The sequence below is a fragment of the Vipera ursinii genome, assembly GCF_947247035.1.
Source record: "Vipera ursinii genome assembly, chromosome: 8".
NCBI lineage: Eukaryota > Metazoa > Chordata > Lepidosauria > Squamata > Viperidae > Vipera > Vipera ursinii.
The window spans coordinates 3,368,918-3,391,158 of NC_139519.1; the positions used below are offsets into that span (position 1 = coordinate 3,368,918).

Below are 22,241 nucleotides of genomic sequence, written 5' to 3' on the forward strand. Positions count from 1 at the left end.
AGGGAAGCAGAGCTGCTTTGAGGCTCTTTTAAGTGGCAGCTGCAGATAACTGAGCCTCCTCTCGGCCAGAAGGGAAACCGAGGAGGCAGTAAAGCTGGCTCGGTTGTCCTTTCTAACCGTCCGGCTCTTGAGCGGTCAGAGGGAGAGGCCGGGTGGGCAAAATCCTGCCTTGTGAGCTGAATTCTGCAGTGTTTTCTCCTCCCGAGATGAGCTGGTTGACACTTCTGAGCAGACTCCCACCGTCTCTTAAGTTGCCTGAGTCACTCTCAGGCTATCTTATCCCCTCTGGAATAAGTCATGAATAAGCTGCTACCCAGTGATCCAATGCCAGATGACCCAGCAGACAGAATTTCTCAGCTTGCTAGGAAGCAGCTAATTTGGCCAAAGTCCCGGTTCACTTGTTTCTCCTCCTCCTCCTCCTCCTCTGTAGGTTTTGTTAAAAAAAAATATTAACGTGAAAAAAAAGATGAAAGTTTCACAAATATTTTGCCTTTGAAACAACAGCTGGGTAGGGCGGGGTGCCTTTCATTTTCCCAGGGTATGGGCATCTGGATTGGGAAGGCAGACGCTGCTGTGATGCCCATGCAGCAAGCGGTCTAAGGAGCTGTTTGTGGGGTGGGGTGTTGGGTGCCATTCAGCAGGAAATATTTAGTATTAATAAGATCTCTTTGGATGTTGCACAACTTTGGTGTCTTCTTTAAAAGGTGTCTCCCCACCCCCTCAATTTAAGTGAAAGTCACGATGCCATGGGAAAGAGAGGTCCATCAGTAGGGTGTGCTTGCTGCATTGAATTGGTCAACAGGATTTTTCTTCCCCAAACTCCTGAGTTTAGTTAATCTTTTGTATTGTATTTTTTTAATTGTTGTGAGCCACTCAGAATTGACTTTTAAAATGAGGGCCATACAGATATTTTAAACAAATACTGTATATCCCATATATATATGCATATAGGTTTCTCCACAGGTGAGCAAACCCTCAAATTTTGATGAAAAATACAATGAAAAATGTGCCGCCCACAGATAACCCATTCGTGAAAATTAAAACATACAAAAAATTGAGCATTGGTTACAGATTTTTTTTAGACCATAATCGCCCCTCAACAGTTTGAAAACCCACCTTAGCAGATTCCTGTAATCAACTTTCCTTCATTTCTGCTAACTCCTCACCTATATGGAGAACACTAAACATTTTACTATTTATAGCTTGTGATGATAATCTGTTGCTAGCTGTCACACCTCTCTCCCCCCGTCCTACCACAGCAATTTTTCCCCAACTCGACTCTGTTGCAAACAGTGCTGAATGGAAGGTATTGCGTGTGGGCCTCCACACCCTGTCAATGTTGTGACTTCGGCCCATTTTGTGGGTTTCTGGGTAGCTTCAAGAATGCCTCCTCCTCTCCATCATTGATTGGGAAAGAGGTCTTGTGCCACCTGGAGACCTCCTTGCCCTAAGACTTTGCACCCTGTTGTGTGGCACAAAGGTTTGTGGCTTCCTGACACTTCTGCTCCTCTGGGTGAGATTCAAGGTGCTGGTGATGACCTATAAAGCCCTAAATGGCTTGGGTCCGGGATATTTGAGGGAACACCTGCTGCCAGCATCAAGCTCCCTTCGTCCAGTGCACTCACACAGGGAGGGTCTTCTCAGGGTGCCGGCGGTAAAAGATTGCCGGCGGACAATACCCAGGGGGAGGGCCTTCTCAGTGGGTGCGCCTGCCCTCTGGAACCAGCTGCCCGTGGAGCTGAGGACTGCCCCCGACCTTCGTTCTTTCCGCCGGGACCTGAAGACCTGGCTCTTCGAGCTCTCTGGCCCAGGCTGAGAATTTTTTAACCGGGGTTTTTAGTTTAAGGGATAATTTAATCTTTTTAATTGTTTGTTTAACTTTTGTATTTGTATTGCTGATTTTAAATACCCTGTAAACCGCCCTGAGTCCTTCGGGAAAGGGCGGTATATAAATCTAATAAAATTAAAATTAAATTAAATTCCTCTTTCAGTTTGCTCAAGTGGGGTGGTAGCCTGTAAGGAAAGCCAACTGTGCCAATTCAAAGCACTGTGGAAGATTACTTTGGTGCCCTGATCTCTCCTTGACTTTCCAATTCTTATTTGGGTTAAAATCACCTCTTTTCTTGCCACGGGCATGTTTCGGATTCTGCGTTTCTTAGCAGTTGGAGATGCTGTTGCCCATTTTGGCAATGAATTTAGCTAAAGCAGCCGCCGAGATTCCTTCTAACCCAGAAAGCAGAGCAGGGTGACTTTGTCCCACGCTTATGTAAGGAAAATGCAGGAGGGAGGTAGGAAGACATGGAGAGACTAACCACCCGGGAGCCCTTGTCTGGAATGCTGGACAAGCCTGGCCTACAAAAGAAGCAGTGAATTTTTAAGAGAGGAGAAAAGATGAGTCAGCCCCAGGAAAGAGGAAAGCATGAGAAAGAAGCTAAAGGAAAAAAACACCCACCCACCTCGAGTTTGTTTGGTATAGGATGTGGTAGAGAGAAGTTCCCCCAGGTTTTTGCTAGTAAACCTTCAACGGTACAGAGCGTTCCTGGATTCTGTTCCTTCACCTTGTCTCCCTCAAGGCTCACGCCCAGCCGCCTTGGAAATGCAGTTTTTTGAACAGCGGATCTCAAGGTTGAGACGAATCTCTCTTCGCTATCCTTGTTACTTGAACTCCTAAAGCAGGGCTGGGCAACCGTGGTAACTTTACAACCGGTGAACTTCTAGCTGGCTCAGGAATTCTGGGAGGTGAAGTCCACAGGTGATAAAGTTGACATAGTTGCCCACCTCTGTCCTAAAGGCTGTAGGCTGGTTTGCCATGAGATTGAACTTGCCTTAAGTCAGTTTGGGAGAATCGTATCACCCTCAAGATTGCTCTGGGCGTCTGTATGAGAAGTTACAGACCCCTCATCGTAGAAGATTTGCCCAGGTGAGTCTTTTATGCTGGAATTGACTGTTCTGATTTGAACATGACTCTGGCAAATGAGACCACACTGCTATCAAGGTTCCTGGAGAAGGTCTCATTTTAAATTTTTAAAAAGTGTGTGTGTTGAAAGGAGAAAAATGCTCACTATGCGGTAAAAGAATCCTGATAGTGATCATCAGAGGTTACGCTCAGGGATTATGGGGAGTGTGAGTTATCTTGGCTATACAGGTAATCCTCAATTCAAGTGAAACTGGCTTTCCCATTGACTTTGCTTGTCAGAAGGTTGCAAAAGGCGATCGCTAGACCCCAGGACACTATAACGGTTGCAGTGTCCCGGGGTCAAATGATCACCTTTCACAAACCTCAGTCAAGCAAAATCAATGGGAGAGCCAGATTCACTTAACAACCAGTTACTAACTTAACAACTGCAGTGATTCACTTAGCAACTGTCTTGCTTTGCAATGAAAATGTGGGGCTCAATTACGGTCGTCAGTTGGGGAAATTTACTTGTACTGAAGCAAACTGAAAGCCTGAGCTTCTGGTTCCCTCCAGCACAGCCTTTGCATGGCAGAATGTGATAAAACAGTGCATGGTGGGAACATGAATTGTGGCTTGGCTCTAAGGACTGTGGCTTCTCTAGTGCAGCATTTCCTAACCTTAGGAACTTGAAGATGCGTGGACTTCAATTTCCAGAATTCCCCAGCCAGCTATGCTGGCTGGGGAATTCTGGGAGTTGAAGTCCACGCATCTTCAAGTTCCTAAGGTTGGGAAACGCTGCTCTAGTGGAATTGAGCAGTTGAACCAAAGTGGTGCCATCCAATTAAGCCCTGGGGATTATTTTGGAAGTCCAGGCTCTCTCGGGGGAGGGGGAGGTCCTTATGCTATATTTGCCTCTACGTTGAAAGGGTAGGATTAATAATTGCAACTCACCATCGTTAAACTGACTCTATAGGTCAGGGGTGTCAAACTGCCGTCCCACGGGCCGGATGCATCACGACGAAACAGCGCCCACCCCATTGCCGGCAATGGGGAAAAAGTTCCGATACGTCACGCGAGGTCGCGAGTTTAACACGTTTGCTATAGGGGAAATGTTGTCTTTGCGTCTTTGATCCTCTCGTCTAATTCCAAGCATCTCTGCCTAGTGCAAATTAATGGAGCGAGAAAACATCACGTGGAACAACTCTGACTTGCACAATAGCCTGTTCCTATTAATATGTTCTCGTCTTTGATTTTTCTGATTGAAACTTGTCCCTTTGAGTAGTGGTGCTTCCTTGGGTGCTTGCATCTCTAGAAGAAAGCTTTAGCCATGTTTGGAGGAGGAGGAGGAACTAGTGCCAGGCCCGTCGGGAGGGGAGTTGGCCAGTGGCTCTGAGGCAGGGGCTGCCTGTCCAGGTGAGGGGCAGTGGTTGGTGGGAGAGAAACTGGATGAGAGGGATTTGGCTGAAGCACAGCTGCGGCGGGAGAGTCCCGAGGCCTCAGGTGGGGAAGCAGGCAGATGCAGCCGGTCAGTGATGGAAAAGAGGAGATGCCTTCTGGATCTGATCTGAGGACACGCAAGGGAGAGAGAAAGCAGGAGCAGCGAAGATCAGCCCTACTCCTTTTGAGGAGGCAGCCTCATCCTTCTTGATGGCCTGCACCAATCAAGAGCTGGCTATTTAGCACAGCAGACAGATGGAACAACGTGTTCATTTCCTAGCTGCATGTTTCCCGGTTGTTGTGATTCCTGCCTTGCTTTGGATCATGCCTTGTGAATTCTGCACTTTTCTTGCCTCGTGGACCCTCTTCTATTGTGGATTTAATTTTGCCTGATGGGTTTATCTTGCTGGGGAAACTTTCAAGTGCCTTGTGGACTCATTGGCTATTGCTCTGTGGACTAGTGTTGGTCTGCTTTTGGCTGGACTTAATTGGGACAATTTGGGGTTTTGGTGAAAGGGAATTGCTGGGGAATATTAATAAGCCCACTAAACCACCATTACACGTTTGTGTGAGTTAGTGGGACAGCACAATCTAAGCTTGTAGCGGCTGTCAGAATATCATGGTAACTACTTTAGAGAAGGAGGGAGTTGCTAAACAGAATGTACTCTTCACACACATGGGAAAAGCATGTACAAATTCCTTTTTCTTGCCATTTTGGAAACACAACCGTTTAAAAATTGGTTTAAACTGCTTGAATTCATAGTACTCATTTTCACATCTATTTGATTTAAAACACATCTGTACGTGTACTTATATATTTGAATTTTGCTGTTGAAAATGGCATGTAAGGCAGTTGTATACAATCGGTGAAAAGTTTTAGCCTGAAAAAATGACAGGGGGAAGGGAATGGAGAAGAAAATGGGGGAAAAAGATAATTCAGGCACCTGTTCTCAAGCTAAAAGGGAATTCCTGTGTACTAATCAGCTGGATCCTGTTCCAGAATGGAAGAGCCTGAGAAACTGGGTCTTCCAGCAGGGTTGACAATTTGACCCTGCTTCCAAAATTCTTATTTTCTATGGATTGTGAAATACAAAAGATGTTCTAATTAACTGGGCAATAGCCCTTCTTATTTAAGCAAAATACTGCAGTTACAGTAATCTAATTTTAATCTTGGAAAACTGTATAGAGAGCATCATCAAGAGGCATTATATATTCTCTGGGCAGAATGCCTCTTCCAAAATGTTAATCCAAAGCGGTGTTTTTCAATGTTGACGGCTTTAAGATGTGTGGACTGGCTGGGGAATTCTGGGAATTGAAGTCCACATATCTCCAAGCTGAAAAATACAGATCTCTAAGACAAAGGATGCATCTTGCTTCAGAAATACACTTTTACCCTTTGCAAATTTACTAGATGAATTGAGTTGATTTTATTCCTGAGGGTGTCTGATTCTGCTTTGGATAAGTAATTCCCAGACCATTTAGAAGTTGCTACCGTGCAGCAAGGAATTGAACACCTATGACCACTAAGTCCAGAAGGGAGGCCTTTGGTCTGCATACAGCATGATTGCCTCTGTCTTGGGATAAAAAGACTTGGGGAGTGCGAGGAGGAAATCAACAACCTGAGAGACCTTATCTGCAAGTAGCTTATTTCGTAAGCAGTGACACAGCCGGGGGGCAAGAAACTGAGATGAAGCATTTCTTATCGTTCAAAGAGACTCCGCCTTAATGAGCTTATGAAAAACTGGGGGAGGGAAATTCTTACCCTTTCCAAGATTTTGTACTTTGCAAGTCCAGCGTTAAAGAGGTCTGTGGTGTTCACTGAACTTTGTGGGTTTTTTTGCAGACGTTTCATTACCAAACTTGGTAACCTCATCAGTGGTAGAAGGGAGTGGGGTTTCCTCTCATTTTTATATACTTGGGCAGAAATCTTTCTGAATTCTGTGTTATGTTTCTTCTTTGACCGTGCCCAGCTTTGCAGGGCTTGATGTCCTCTACTGGCAGACATGGAGCCACACCCAGTGCACAGGCATAGGATAATGACTCACCATTGCAGTCTGTCTTGAACCTCTCTGGGCAATCAGGAAGCATAATAACAAGAACCCCCCAGCCCAGTGACAACACACTGTCATATCAGCCATTTAACAGGCTTCTTTCCTCTCTGGGTTCCCCAGGACCCCTGGCAAAACCACGTCTTCCAAGAACATTAGGTCTTGTAGGCATCTAAACGGATTGCTCTGCTACTCCCACACCAATTCATATTCTTCCTCACTCTGGGCCAGGTCCATAGTTCATCCTTTAGATTGTACTAGCTGAATTTGATTCTCGCTTGCATTTGCAGGTGGCTTCGCCATCGTATTTCTGGTAAGGACCAGCAATGGGATGAAATGTGCTCTCAAACGAATGTACGTGAACAATGAATACGATTTGCAAGTCTGCAAATGGGAAATCCAGATCATGGTAGGTGTGTGCAGCCCTTGTGATCCTGCTTTATATGTTTACATGGGATGATAAGGATTTTTAACAGATAGATTGGGGGGGAACAGCGATTATTGAGCGAGGTTGTGCAATGCTAGTTGATCTTATAAACCCTTGAAGGAGCGACTTACTTAAACTCACCAACGTGGAATCAGGGCATGGAGTTCAGATGTAAAGCTAAGGGTCAAGGAACAACCAGCAAACAGGCTAGTTAAAGGAAAGAAACCAGGGATTTTCTTTGTTCAATTAAGAAATTAGTGGTCTTGCATGTAGGTTTGTTTATGGCTGTGGCTTACAGTAAAAGGGTGCCTTTTTGTTCTTCTCCAGAGGGATCTCGTGGGGCACAAGAACATTGTTGGCTACATTGACTCCACAATAAACTCAGTGAGCAGCGGAGATGTATGGGAAGTCCTAATCTTGATGGATTTTTGCCGAGGTATGTAAACATTCATGGGAACCATATTTGCAAGCTGTCTACTGTTCCTTGAATTCTGCAAAGTTCTTACTTATCCAAAAAGATCATCAGACTTTTGACTAAATTGTAGGACTGACGTGGGACTACTTACTATATCTCGGCTTAAGCCAAAATCTAATCAGTGCATTTTTACTGTTTTGGTGCAAATTAATCACTAAATCTGAATCATCTTTCCTATTTTGCAGAAAATGGGAATATGGTGAAAACCATTTTCAAACAGTTGCTTCTCTCCAAAGCAGAAAAATATGCCTTAAATGCCACGTTTCCTTTAACTGCAGTAGTGCAGGCAAGTCAGAAAAATAGCAAAAATGGAACACTGAAACCTTAAAATTGTACATCAATTGTATTTATACAACGTAGTTCATTTATTTATTGAGCCGTGGTGGCACAGTGATTAGAATGCAGTATTACAAGCTAATTCTGCTGACTGCCGGGAATTTGATCCTGACTTGCTCAAGGTTGACAAAGTCTTCCATCCTTCTGAGGCCGGTAACATGAGGAACCAGATTGTTGGGGACAATATGCTGAGTCTGTAAACTGCTGAGAGAGGGCTGTAAAGCACTATGAAGCGGTATATAAGTCTAAGTCTAAGTAAGAAAGAACAGAAAAGCAGAACATAACAATAACAGTGATGGTGATACAGTAAATGCGTTTCTTCTCTTTGACAATGTACGCAACCTAGCTGAATAGCCAACCAGCCACATACAAATCATGTCCGCAAATAATTTGGTGGGGCGGATGGCTCACCAAAGTCCATCTTGAAGGAAAAGCATTGCATTTTTTATTTTTTTATTTATTGAATTTACATCCTGCCACAGTCTTAACAAATCTCGGCTCTGCAAAAGTCTCCATGCTTCTGCGCAGGGTTTTTGTTTTTGTGTGCCTGCAATACAGCTACAGATCTCCTCCAAGCAGAGTTGCTGAAATTGTCACTGTTGATGTGATAAAATAAGTATTTAGTAAATGCATCCAAAGTGCGTTTAATGAGGATGTACTGAGTTCTTATTCCAGCCCTATCCACTTTCGGGAGCAAGTTCTCTAGTCTGCCCCCCCCCCCCGCAAAGAACAAGATTGGCCCCTAAATTTCCATGCCTTTGCAGCCAAGAGCTTGTAGCCACCCTGCCAACAGTGGGTGGAACCTGGTTTTGGAAGACAGCTGTGAATTTTTAAACCCCAAATCTTCAGATCTCTCTCTCTCTCTCTCTCTCTCTCTCTCTGTCTCTTTCTCACACACACACACATTTTTGGCTTCCTGCCAGCTAATAAAGTAGCTGCTGTTTTACTTTGGATGAAAAGGGTGGGGTGGGGGTCATTTCAGGGGAAGCTTTCCCAGTTGCTTAGAGATCAATATGGAAAAACCATCCAAGTCCTTTGCATTTATATACAGTAGAATTCGGAGGGGAGAATTGTGGCTTCCAGGTTAACTCGAGGCAACATTTGGGAAACGTTTGCCTCTTGCCTCTGGGAATCATCAGTTGGTCAGCTTAGAAGAGAAATGGGGAAAGATCCAGGAATTAGCCTCATTTAGTGAAGTCACCTGGACTTTTGACAGCAGTTTTATTTATCTCTGCTTCCATCGATACCAGCTTTCCTTCTTTAGAAGTCTGAATTGATGGAGGAGGAACAGAGAATCGATCATTCTTCTCAAAGGCTTCATCTCTCTCTCTCTCTGCCAGAAATAAAATAAAAAATAAATTTAAATAAATAAATAAATAAATAAATAAATAAATAAATAGCAGTGTCCATTCTTCTCACCATGTGTCCAAGGGCCTTTTTTGCATGCCAAAGATGTGCAGTTGGGCCTCTCGTCTTCTCTCAGTCTGGCTTGGAAACAGCCTCTAGAAAGAAGAAGAAGCTCTGAGCAAGGTGGACACTTCAGCTTGTCCCTCCCCCCCCACCCCCCAAAGTTGGTGGCCAGCTTTGCACAGCATGCCAGCTTAGGCTAAAAAGAGACTGGACAGCTGAAGAAGGTGTGCAATCCCCACTGTTCCAAGCCAGACCCTCAAAGTCCAGCATAACAAGGTGGCTTGCTTCTGGGTCAAGCGAAGATGGGACTCATTTTGTTAACCTGGATTAAAATGTCTCGTGTGGATCTGCCTGATGGCGTTCCTTCTCTTTCTTCCTTTCTGCAGGAGGCCAGGTAGTGAATTTGATGAACCAGCGCTTGCAGATGGGATTCACGGAAAACGAAGTTCTGCAAATCTTTTGTGACACTTGTGAAGCGGTGGCCAGGCTGCACCAGTTCAAAACACCCATCGTCCACAGGGACCTGAAGGTAGCGACTGAGGGTCTTGTACGAAGGCCTGGGGTGGTTGGAGGCGCTGATGAAAAGGCACGCTGTCTGTCCGTTGCTGCCTTTCAACCTGGACAAGCTTTAAGGGCCTCATCCAGCTGGCAAGAGATTACACAAAGAATGCTGGGAGTGGTGGATTTAGGCCACTTTTTAAAGCATTTTAGGTAGTCCTTGTTTAGCGACCACAGTTGAGACCAGCAACCTGGTCATTAAGCGTTACGTGAAACAGTGGTTGCTAAGTGAAACCACGTCGGTGTTTATGAACTTCCTTCCGCTTCCCTTTGCTTTACAGACTGCGAAAGCTATAAATGCGTAGAGTGGTTGCAAAGCTGCTTTTTCATCCCAGTGAAATTGCTGGCTGGCTGCAGGAAGTAAATTCTGAAACACATCAGTGAAACGAGAGAGAGAGCCGACCTCTTGCCTTTATTTATTAGATTTATGTAGCTGCCCATCTCATATAAAACATGAATAATATTCCGCATGAATGACTCTGACAATTAAAAGAGGACAAAACCAGAATAAAAGCAGCACCAATAATTACAAGGATAGCTCTTGGCCAACAACCTCTATCTGTTTGAGCTCAAGTAGGAAACCACTGGAGTATTACAGAAACTGGTTTGGCTTGAAATGTTTGTCTATTGAAATACCTGGTTCTGGGCAGCTCCAGAAGTTATCCATTATCCAAAAAAAAAACAAAAACCCCAACCCAACCACTGCCCACTTATCTGCCCTGAGCTTATCACAGCAACTTGCCTGTTTTGTTTCCAGGTGGAGAATGTCCTGTTACACGACCGTGGCCACTATGTCCTCTGTGACTTTGGGAGCGCCACCAATAAATCACAGAATCCTCAATTGGAAGGGGTGAACGTAGTGGAAGAAGAAATCAAGAAGTGAGTCTGCCTGTTTTCAAGGTTCTTTTTTAAAAAAAGATTTTTTGCATCTAAAACATTTTACCTCTACCAGACTCAAAATAATAACCACTGTTACTCTTCGGTGTTTCATGGCTGCGTTGATCCACCACATCTATATGAATCCCAAATCCCCAGTTGTGCAAGCTTCGAATATGAGTACCAACCATAATAGCCCAAAGGTTTAAGGTTTTAAGTAACCCTTCATCAGGAAAAAAAAATAGTAAGAGCTGAGGATTAAGCAGCAAGATTTAGAAATTAAGGGCAAATGGTGACATCAGACATTCCAGAAAAAGCAAATATTTGTACCTTTTGAGGAACTTTGAAAAAACTACAGCAAATTGAGAATATTTGAATGCTTTGAGAATTAGATGAGAAACTAATGAAGGAGAGATCCAACCTAGAACTAAGGAGAAATTTCCTGACAGTGAGAACAATTAACCACCGGAACGGCTTGCCTTCAGTAGTTGTGCGTGCTCCATCCCTGGAGGTTTTTGAGAAGAGACAGGACAGCCTCTTGTCCAGAACTGTACAGGGTCTCCTGTTTGGGCAGAGGATTGAACTAGAAGATCTCTAAGGTCCCTTCCAACACTCTTATTCTGTTATTTCAGGCTAGGAACTGCTGAGTTTTCTGATGGAACATTTGAAAGATTACTTGATGGCCACATGGCAGAAGTTTAAAATAAATAATTATTCCCACTGAATAAGAGATCCTGAGAACGATCCTTTGTGTGGTTGCTCTTTATTGCTGGTGGAATTTCTAGCATGCACATAAAATGAATATGAAATTGGAATAAAGATGTTGATAGATTCCTAGAATTTTAATAATCGTGCTTATATTGGAGGCCATTATTATATATTTCAGGTTCAAATAATCCCATACAGTCTGCTTCTTATTTTGGCACCAGTAATTACATAAACGTGACATTTTATCTCAAGACTAGGAGGGAAAACGTACATAATCTAACTATTATGGGTTGTTTTGACTATCCAAAGTGCGCTGGTCCTCTTTTCTGTTAGGAGAAAATGTCTCCTTGAAATCATTTACTTTTGAACCTGCTCAGCCATTTCAAATATTAACTCTAAAGGTTGTTCAAGGAACAGAAAATACTGATTGGCTTTATGTGAGGTTGCTAAAAGTGTTACAGCTTACTCTTTGATTGCAAAAACATAAATTTGGGTTTTGTTGTAGGTATACCACACTCTCATACAGGGCTCCAGAGATGGTCAACCTTTACAGCGGCAAACTGATCACCACAAAAGCTGATATCTGGGTATGTACCCTTGGGATGGTGGGCCAAGGGTGTCCTGAGGTCCCTATGGCAGAAATTGATCAGAAATCTCTTGATTCTCAGCTCTTAGCTCTTTGGATGCTGTGACCAAAGAAGGTCCTCGCTTTTGTATTTTTAAATCAGAGTTGGCGATCCTTTATCCAACTAGTGTAGTTAAACTCCCAGCAGTGTCACTCTGCCTGTCTGGCAAACATTAGGATGCTGAGAGCTATAATTCGGGAATATTTGAAAATATCTTACCAGGTTCAGTACCATTGTAAAAATTCAGATCAAACTAGTATGCCCCTTTTTATTTATTTTGTGACCTAAATGAGCAGAAAAAAGATTTTGTGTGAAAGAAAGATACTTTGTGCAAACTGAGGCCTTCCCTAACCTGATTCTGCTTCCAGATTTATGAATCTCAGCTCCTAGAATTTCCAGCCAGCTATGGCCAGATATTACACATCAGTTGTGCAAGAAGAGAAAGGCATCGAAAAAGAGAAGCCACCTTCTGGTTGGCGATTCAGGGATGTAAATTTAGGAAAGGATACAGAAGTTTCGAAAGAGGCCAGGTGTCTTCCAGGTGCTACTGCCAGTAGGGTCAAGAAGTGTATTTTTAAGATAGTCAAGAATGCAGGCAAGGAGTGTGATGTGGATGCTATTGTACATCTTGGCACTAACGATCTGTCCCAAAAAGATGTACTCTGTGCAGAAGGATTTCCAGAGCTTGGGGCAGGAACTTAGCAGGAGAGGTTGTAGGCTTACTTTTTCAGAGCTTTTACCAGTGTACAAGGAACAAAACAAAATGGCCAGCGTGTAGCAGAAATCAATATGCGGCTAAAGGACTGGTGTAAAGGGGAAGAGTTTGGTTATATTAGCCACGATGTTTGTAGCTGGTCCAATGAAAAAGTGTACAAAAGAGATGATTCCCATCCATCAAAGAAAGGGACTGTGTTACTTGGCAATAAATTCACAGATTACCTGGAGAAATATTTAAACTGAAAAACGGGGACAGTGAGTTAATTGATACAGAACATTCCTGTCCCCAGCAATCTAAAAATTATAGGGTTATCAGTGCATGTAACACAGGGGGGTGTGTGGACAAGAATGTCAACCTAGCTGTCAAGCAAAATCAAGCTTTTAATAGCGAGTACATTGAGGGAATTATGTAGTGGGGTGCCTCAGGGCTCTGTTCTGGGCCCAGTGCTCTTCAACATCTTCATCAATAATTTGGACAAGGGGATAGATGGGGAACTCATCAAATTTGCAGACAACACCAAGCTTTCAGGAATAGCCAACACTCCAGAAGACAGGCTTAAGATACAGGAGGATCTTGACAGACTTGAACACTGGGCGCTATCTAACAAAGTGAAATTCAGTGGTGAAAAAAGTAAGGTTCTACATTTAGGCAAGAAAAACCAAATGCACAGGTATAGCATAGGTCAGGCATGTCAGACTTGCGACGTCACGTGATATCGCGTGACATATCACTACTTTTCCCCCATTGCCGTCAATGGGGTGGGCGTGGTTTTGGTGTGATGCATCCGGCCCACAGGCCGGCACTTTGACATGCTATAGGTGGTTCCTTGCTCAATAGTAGTAACTGTGAAAGGGATCTAGAGTCCTAGTGGACAATCACTTAAATATGAGCCAGCCGTGTGCCGCAGCTGCCAAAAAACGATGGAAACTGACCAAAGAGAGAAGCAACTTAGAAACTTCCTGACAATTAGAACAATTCACCAGTGGAACAACCTGCCTCCAGAAGCTGTGAATGTTCCAACACTGGAGGTTTTTAAGAAGAGATTGGACAGCTATTTGTCTGAAATGGTATAGGGTTTCCTACCTGAGCAGGGTTGGACTAGATGACCTCCAAGGTCTTTTCCATCATCATCATCATCATCATCATCATCATCATTAAGGAGTCTATCAAGATAGACAAATTTTATCTTTATTACCCCGCCCTTTTCCGCTATGTATTCAAGATGGACAGATTAATATTTATATGTTATTTATATATAAGTATAGGTTTATACATATGTTGTATATAGCATGTTTAAATGTGGGTTAAGTATGTATACACTTTTGAGAGCAAGCAACAAAATTTCATTTTTCATGTGTGCCAATGTGCCCACAGTAAAAAATGACAATAAAGGTATTCTATTTCCATTCCATTCCATTCTATCCCATCCCATCCCATCCCATCCATATTTACAATAAACAAGAGTTTAACAGCCATCTTAGTTTGTAGCAACAGAACAGATTCGAAGTCTAGTGCCCTTTCAAAACTAGCCAACTTTACTGGTTAATCTACCAGACTTAAGGAGTATCAAAGGTTTGTTCATTTATAGATGCACAACCTGTAGAATTCTCAGGCGCCTTCAAGTAAAACAAACAAAACAAAATCCTGCCATGGTTATGTCACAAGCACCATTTTTAAAATCTGGAAAAGACTTGAGCTGCTGAAAGAGGAAGCGGCTCCTGATCTTGTTTCTGGTCAGGTAAGGCAGTACCTGCTATGCCTTTTCTGTGGCTTTTCCCCCCCCTTCCCCCCCCCCCCAGATACCATGAAAGAAAGGGAGATTCAGCTGACTTGAAGATGTGAAGATGTTGCCTTGGCTTCTGCTGAGCCTAGCATCTCTGCAGTGGTGAGGAGGAAGTGGGGTCTTGGGGCCACACAACAAGTAGAAGGAAAAGGCAACCGTAGCAAGACATCATCTTGGAGTTAGCACGGTGGTACCTCAATGGCGCAAACGCTGCTGGACATTTGTTTTGGAGAGGGACAGATTCCAGGAGCTGCTTTCCACCACCTCATTCTTTTCTGATGTAGATAAGCACGTGTCATTTTGGGATAACAAAATCAGGCAAGACCCTGATCAGTAATGAGGCATATTTAGTGGTGTGCTTTATTGAAGTGTTTTATGGAGAGAGTTGTTAATATTTTATAGTATGTCATTCTTGGCTGCAGTCTGTCTTTACATCATTAAGGCCTGTACGTTGCTTGGAATCTTTTGATAGTATTGTGAAGCTAGAAATAAAATTGAACAAAAGGAGACAGAGATGGCCATAGGAGGGAGCAAGGCATGGGAAGCAACATCACACGCCCTGTGACATCATTATGCAAATGATGTGTATTATGCATACTGATAGACATGCATATTACATAATTCACATTCTAGTCATGATGATATCATGACACACATATCAGGCTTTGGGGCAGTTGTCTCAAACCAGAAGTAAATCCTTTCCCCAAGTTTGAATCTCACAGGCTTCCTTAGCAAGACTGATTAATGTGAGTGTGTTATAAGAATTTCAGCAGCTAAGCTTTTTCCCACTTAAAACCAACTCCTCTCCTAGGTATTAGGCTTCGGTAATTTAATTCTTGCAGTTTTTCTGTGAACAAGTGAGGTGGTTTTCAAATCGGGCCCCAGCTTGTCCACGGAGTAGAGGGCAAACAGCTAACACCAAGGTAGCACAGTACAGGAAATGCACTTTTTTTTTTTTTGCAAGTTGCTCCTTCTCCTGTCACATTTTCCGGGAGAAGTAAGTGGAGATTAATCATGTGACTAATTAATCTGGGTTTGGATGAGCTGTTAGATGAGCCTGCAAAGTGTCAATGTGCAAAACTGTCCATTTAAGTCTTATCAGCTTGTGAATTGACCCGTAAAGCTCGTGACATCATTGTGGTTTTTGCTAGATGCCTATGGACAAAAGCTGTTTGAAAGGGTGCCTTGTAAATTACATTAAATAGGGATGGTCGCTCTGGAGGTGCTTCTTTGAACTTTTCCCCCCTGATCTTTGCAATCTACTTTTTGTGTTCTTCATTTTCCACGTCTAGAGAACTGCCTTAGGCTTCTTTCCCTGAGTTTCATTTCTTGAATCAAAACCAAGTTCCAAGGTTTGTTTATTTTTTGCTTCCAAGAGTCTACATGCAAGGAATGGAAGACTTGTTCTTCTTCTCTTGCATATAGATTAAATGATAGTTGCTCAGTTTCACTTGGAAAAACAGGCTCTAGAATCATAGACTTTGCACCTGGGATGAAGGAATGGACGGATGTTCTCCTTGTTATTGGCACTTGAGGCAGGTGCTTCACAGGGCTACTCATACCCTCCCCAGCTGGGTGGCCGATGACCTCTCTTCTGTAGGGCATCTTGTGATTCAGAAGCTGCGGGTGTTGGGCCTTCAGGTAGAACACCAAAGTTACTTGTCATAACATGGGCTACTCAGTTTCTTAATTCACATTCCAGGAAGGACTAGGAGCCTTCTTAGGCTGGAACTTAGAAGAATGTGTGTGTGTATTTACAGTATATATCCTGGGTTTCAACATTTAAAGCAACAATGCAGTGAAATGTACAATATATAAAGCAGAACAAAATTCACAGTTAATTCAGCCAGTTAACTCACACCCTGGACGGTATCTTTTTACTCTCCTACCATCCGGTAGGAGATATAGGAATATAGCCAGCCGTACCAACAGGCTGAAGAACAGCTTTTATCCGTGGGCTGTTAGGCTTTTGAATGGGATGTAATCTTATGCAGAGTTGACTTGGGAGGCCGGTGTGTGGTGTAGTTGGTTCACATAGTGTGGTGGGATGGAGGGTTTGTTGTCACTGTGTGTTGGGGGGAGAGAGCACAGGGGGAGGCTCAGCTAATCTCAATGTACACATGTACTTTGACAATAAAGGTTTATTATTTATTATTAAAATAATTAACAGTTGAAAGCTGGGTGAAAGAGATCTGGTCTTATTTTAAATATTAGAGCAGTGGAAGTTTCACCAGCCACATTTGACTTAGGAGGCAGACCTTCTGTGTCCTCAGTCTGCTTTTAACGGGGGGGGGGCATGTTCAGGAGAACCCCTCCTGCTGATCTAACCAACTTCTAGGGAGCCAGAGCTTGTAGGATTTTAAAAGTCAACACCAGACCACTGGGGAGATCTTTCAGGGTAGGCATTGTATCTATGGGCATTCAGAGATTCATTCTGAGATTTTCTGCGTTATAGTATCAATGTCTTTCCGATACTTTTGAATTCTCTTACATGATAAAACTTCTCATGGCTTTCTTGAATCTAGTGGTAGGGGGAGAGCTGGGGGTCACCATCTGCTCAGGAGAATAGAAGCTCAGTTTCAGAGTTCACCCAACTCTCGCCTTTTTTCTTCTTTTCTTTTTAGAGTCCAAAGGTATTTTTTGGGCAGCTTAGGGCAGCTTCTAAGAATGTCAGATGACCTGCCTAGTCCCAAATTTTATCCTCGCAACTTCGCCTCATATTCAGAAACATCACATCTCTAATCTTGGCAGTATATAGAGCTCTGCAATTCTGAAAAACATATTCTCGGTTCTCCAGCACAAATCTCGAATAACAACTTGCAGAACCCCATAATTCTTCTATCTGGAGGAAAATGCTTTTTCCTGGTCACAGGTTTAGGCTGGCCACATCAGTGTGGCAAGTCAGACGACTGCAAAAACAGTGAAAGACAAGAAGAGTGGTGAAGCTCTGTGTGGTGGTGTTGATGAGCAGTGGCTGCTTTTATGAGACTCTGAAGATTGGCTAATCTCCTCCTTTCAGGCCCTGGGATGTTTGCTCTACAAACTCTGCTACTTTACTCTGCCATTTGGGGAGAGCCAAGTGGCAATTTGCGATGGCAACTTCACCATTCCTGACAACTCGCGCTACTCCCAAGGCATGCACTGCCTAATAAGTGAGTATCCAGTTTGGAAGTATCCAGGTTGGTTCTTGCTTTGGGGTTTACAAGTTGTTTATTGAAACAGACTCTGAAACATAGCTTGCTCTTGATTTGTTTCAAGAAACCATTACTTTATGAGGCTGGCCTTGTCTTGGTTTATTTCAGAATGGAAGCTTCTGCTTCATCTCTGTAGTTGCACAGGAGAAGCCAGGAGAAGAGGCAACTGTAGGCCTTCAAGTCCTTGGGAGGGGTCTGGTCAACCTGCTTAGCTCCCCGTATCAAAGTTGAGGGCTGCTGTAGAGCAATCCTGTCGAGTATTGATGTGGCCGTCTCGTCTCAACCAACCTTCTCTTCCTTAGGGTATATGCTGGAACCTGATCCTGACAAGAGGCCTGACATTTATCAGGTCTCTTACTTTGCGTTCAAGCTGGCTAAGAAGGAATGTCCTGTCCCCAACACTCAGGTGAGTGACGCCTCTCTGCTGTGGGGCTGCAGGCCTTTTCCCCAGCCGTCACAGGACGATGAAGGCAGAGGATGGTTTGCCGAGAGGCCACACCTCCCATAAAAACAACAGCACTCCTTGTCATTAAAAGCCCCTCGCTCTGACATTACAAAAAGGTCCCTCATGTCATAGAACAGAGGTCCTCAACCTTTTGGGCACCAGGGACCGGTTCTGTGCAGAGAGCTTTTTTTGCGGACCGGAGGGTGCATGGTTTTGCATGCTGCCTGCATCCCACGGATGGGGCTTCGCTTCTTTGCATGGACCAGTTTCTGGCATGCCGTGGACCGGTGCCGGTCCAGAGACCAGGGGTTGGGGACCCCTGTCATAGAACATAGCATCCTAGGGCTGGAAAGGACTGGGGAGTCTTCTGGCCCCCATCAAGGCAGGAGTCCTTATGCCACCCTGGTCAAATGGGCATTTTGAGGGGAGCAGGAATCACACGATCATTTCATGCGTGGGAGATTTAGTTGAAGCCTGAGCTTTTCATGCTGCAAACTGACTTTTTTCTTCAGCTTGAAATATTTTGTTGGGTGTGTTTGTTGAAGCAGAAGTAGAACATGTAGAACAGTAGGTTTGGTTGGAGCATAAGGTGCTATGAAGTTTATTACTTGATTTTTTCCCCCAAACATAACTCTCTCTTGCTTGGGTAGGGACGCTAAAATTCCATACCTTTTTATTACTTGCCCCTCAAGGCCTTAAGGGGGTTAATCCATTTTGGCCTAGTCATTAAGGCATCAGGTTAGAAACCAGGAGACTGTGAGTTCTAGTCCTGCCTTAGGCATGAAGGCCAGCAGGATGATCTTGGGCTAGTCGCTCTCTCAGCCCAGCCCACCTCACAGGGTTGTTCTGGGAAAAATAGGAGGAGGAAAGTGACTATGTTTGCCCCCTTATTTATAAACTAATAAAGGTGTCTATCTACCATCTATTATCTATTTATCTAAAAATTTTCATGGGCCTTCTGGCCAGCCTTTGAGCACCCTTGGTAGCTTTGTGGCATGAAGGTGTGCACCTTAACTTTTAACATCACTTTAACTTAACTTTTTACTTTACTTTTAACTTTTTACCTTGAACTTTAACACCACTTTAGTGGAATGCAGGTGTGCAATTAACCTGTGGGATAGCTTGCCTTCAGAAATTGTGGTTGCGCCATCACTGGAGTTTTTAAGAAGAGACTGGCCAGCCATTTCTCTGAAATAACAAAATAACAGAGTTGGCGGTTTTCTAGTCCAACCCCCTGCTCAAGTGGGAAACTCTACCCTTTCAGACAAATGGCTGTCCAGTTTCTTCTTTAAAACCTCTGGTGTTGGAGCACCCACAACTTCTGGAGGCAAGCGGTTCCACTGATTCATTGTTCTCACTCAGTAAATTCCTCCTTAGTTCTAGGTTGCTTCTCTCCTTCATTAGTTGAATGGTGTAGGATCTCCCACTTGATCAGAGGATGGGACTAGAACACCTCCAAAGTCCCTTCCAACTTTGTTCTTCTGTTTTGTTCTGTTACGTTTTAATGAGCACAGGATTTTTTTAATTTTCAGAATTCTCCAATTCCTGCCAAACTTCCAGAGCCTGTGAAAGCTAGCGAAGCTGCTGCTAAGAAAACCCAGCCCAAAGCTAGGTGAGCTCGCTTTTGGTCTCTCTCGGTGGTTGTGGCCAAAGAGGATGAAATTGGACACTAGTGTGCTAATGTAAAACCAAGTATTAATATTAGGACTTGAGGGAACAAGAACTGGATTTTGCTGAAGAGGAGAATGTGCAAAAACAGGATCCCATTATTTCCAATAGGAAGGGATGGGGCAGGCCATTATTTCACTTCGGACTTCTGTTTCCTTCAGTGAAAAGAGTTTCCAAAATTCCCATTTTGCCATTTCTGCATGGTAGCGCCCTGTCTGACTAACAGTTGAGTTAATAATAAAAAGCCTATGCCTTCCAATAAAATTTATAAAGTAGAAAATATATTAAATAGCCTCCTATTTTTTTACACCATAGGCTTAACACAACTAATAATATATCCTCTTTTGAAATTTACAAAAAGAAGGAAAAGATATTGGTATACACCTGAAAGGAAAAGTATACTGTTTTCCAGCCACCACCCCCAAAATTGACCTTTCGAATAGAAGTCGTCTTAGTATTGATGAGAATCATAATAGTGGCACAAGGAAGGTTTTATTGTGGGGGGGAAAAACTTTTTCACAGAGGATTGGTTTAAATTGAGCATCATCTGCTTTTTAGGTAAAAGGGTAGATCAAAATAAAAGATATCAAAGCTGACCTTTCAGTAAGAATGGGAGGAACCGAGAAACAAAAGCTGGGAAACCTTGGAAAGACAGAATAGAATTTTATAAAGAAGAGGAAAGAGCTAAGTAAAATACTATCCAAATTTGGTACTGGAAAAAAGCTTGATAGACATTTATTATTAGATTTATGTGCCACCAATCTCACCTAGAGGTGACACAAAAATAATAAAAGATAAAAGTAGCTGGGATTGCTGTCAATATGGATGTAAAGACCTGCCTCAACTAGATCTCCCAAGAAAGCAGAACTCTTGAAACAGGCATTGTTTCAAAAGGAACTTTTATTGAGAGCTAGTGATGACTAGAAAGCAAAGCAAGGTCTAAAGATTTGGTGCGCAAAGGATTACATCAAAAAGGCAATTCAGAACTACTCCCAGTGTCTGACTGGTTGAAATTCAGCCAATCCACAGGTGCCACCCTCTAACGGTCCCAGGATCCCTTGTCTGGAGATAAGGCAGATGTTTTCAGGTCACATTCCTCTCACCCAGAGGGAGGACATCTCCTACAGAGCAGAGCAAAACAGTTGGCATTCCCTCCCATGCAAGCACCCCGCCCCCAGCAGAATGGCAGGTCCCAAAAATGAATACATAAGTAAAAGCAGGAAAGGAATAAATGGGATAGATGAGGACAAATACAATGGACCATGAAAAACATTGTAAAAATTTAAAAATATTGTTTATTTTATGGTTGTATTATATGTCACCCTGAGTCACATTTTGCAAGATGGGCAGTTCTATAAATAGGATAAATAAAATAAATACAATGAAGATACAGTGAGAAGCAAATCAAAGTAACAAAGTGACAAATTCAGACCTAGATAACCTGAAATGACACAAATAAAGTCTCTCCCACTTAACGCTGAATAAAGAACACAGAATTTCAAGGCTGGTGTTAAGAATCAAGAGTTGCCAATTTTCCTGCCCTTCACGTTTTTCTTGGTGATTCAAATCCTCCTTGATCATCTGTGTTTTTCGTGAACTGCCGTTTTTGTCCTTTTTGGAGGTGACTCATTTCACCTGTTCCGCCTTCCCCCTCCTGTGAACTTCTCCCGCTTACTTGGAAGCCTCTTCACTGTAGGACAGCGGCTCCCCTTTGAGTCTCTGCTTGGTCTTCGTTGGGTTGGGTGTTTCTGGGAGGTTCAGTTGTTTCCGTGACCGCTGAAAGATGCTCTTTGTGGTGTATTCATAGAACTGGAAGGGAACCAAAGCAGTTTAGAGCAATCTGGCCAAATCTGGACAAAAGTCCTTTTTATAGAAGCATCAACAACAGTTGCACTCAACTCCGGCAGCTGTTTCCGAGTGAACTCGGGATGATTTTACCTTCCCTTCCCTGCATGTAAAAGTGCCCATCTGAAACAGGAGGTGGCCTTCAAAGTGTGAATGCCTTCTGTGACTTTAAAGCAAGGGGGGGTGTCTCCAAACGTGGCAGCTTTTTGTGAACTTCAATTCCCAGAATTCCCCAGCCCAGCCCAACAGAGTTGAAGTCCACACATCTTAAAGTTGCCAAGTTTTGAGACTCCTGCTTGAAAGTGCTCCAGGTCTTTTCGATTGGACTGAAAATATATTCTAGGAAAGGCAAACTTCCAGGAATGGACAAGTGTACGGGTCCTTCAGAGCCTGTTTTTGTGGAACCTCACCCACTTGGCCACTGTTGCCAAGGCCAGCAGCGTGGTTTCCTGCCAGTGCAGGAAAGCGTGGTTTCCTGCCAGTGCAGGCAGTAGAAAAACTATTGGGTATGCTCTAAAATAGTGTAAAAAACCTTTTTAAAGGGAAGAACCCTAAAAAACATCTGTCCCTGCCTATCTGGAAGTCGTGACCCTACACAGATGTGGGACAGAATCCACTAACAGGGTTCGTGCACCAACTAGATTCAGAGTCCCACATCTGCTTTCAAGAGCTGGTATTGGGGTTCGGTGATTCCATCGCCTCTTGCATGATTTCTCAGCAGGTAGTCCTTGACGTACGACCACAATTGAGCCCAAAATGTCTGTTGCTAAGTGAGACAGTTGTTAAATGAG

The 22,241-nt window shown here is 43.5% G+C and overlaps 1 protein-coding gene across 15 annotated transcripts in view; it reads left to right on the forward strand.

Annotated features, from left to right (window-relative positions):
• The window catches only part of AAK1 (AP2 associated kinase 1), a 92,121-nt gene that overhangs the window by 22,301 nt on the left and 47,579 nt on the right, over positions 1-22,241 (forward strand). For all 15 annotated transcript variants that reach the window (XM_083368591.1, XM_083368599.1, XM_083368600.1 and 12 more), the window contains 8 exons: positions 6,672-6,790; positions 7,136-7,244; positions 9,416-9,558; positions 10,345-10,466; positions 11,677-11,758; positions 17,318-17,450; positions 17,795-17,898; positions 19,470-19,549. In XM_083368591.1, the coding sequence (XP_083224717.1) occupies positions 6,672-6,790; positions 7,136-7,244; positions 9,416-9,558; positions 10,345-10,466; positions 11,677-11,758; positions 17,318-17,450; positions 17,795-17,898; positions 19,470-19,549 (892 nt within the window). The remainder of the gene's footprint in view (positions 1-6,671; positions 6,791-7,135; positions 7,245-9,415; positions 9,559-10,344; positions 10,467-11,676; positions 11,759-17,317; positions 17,451-17,794; positions 17,899-19,469; positions 19,550-22,241) is intronic.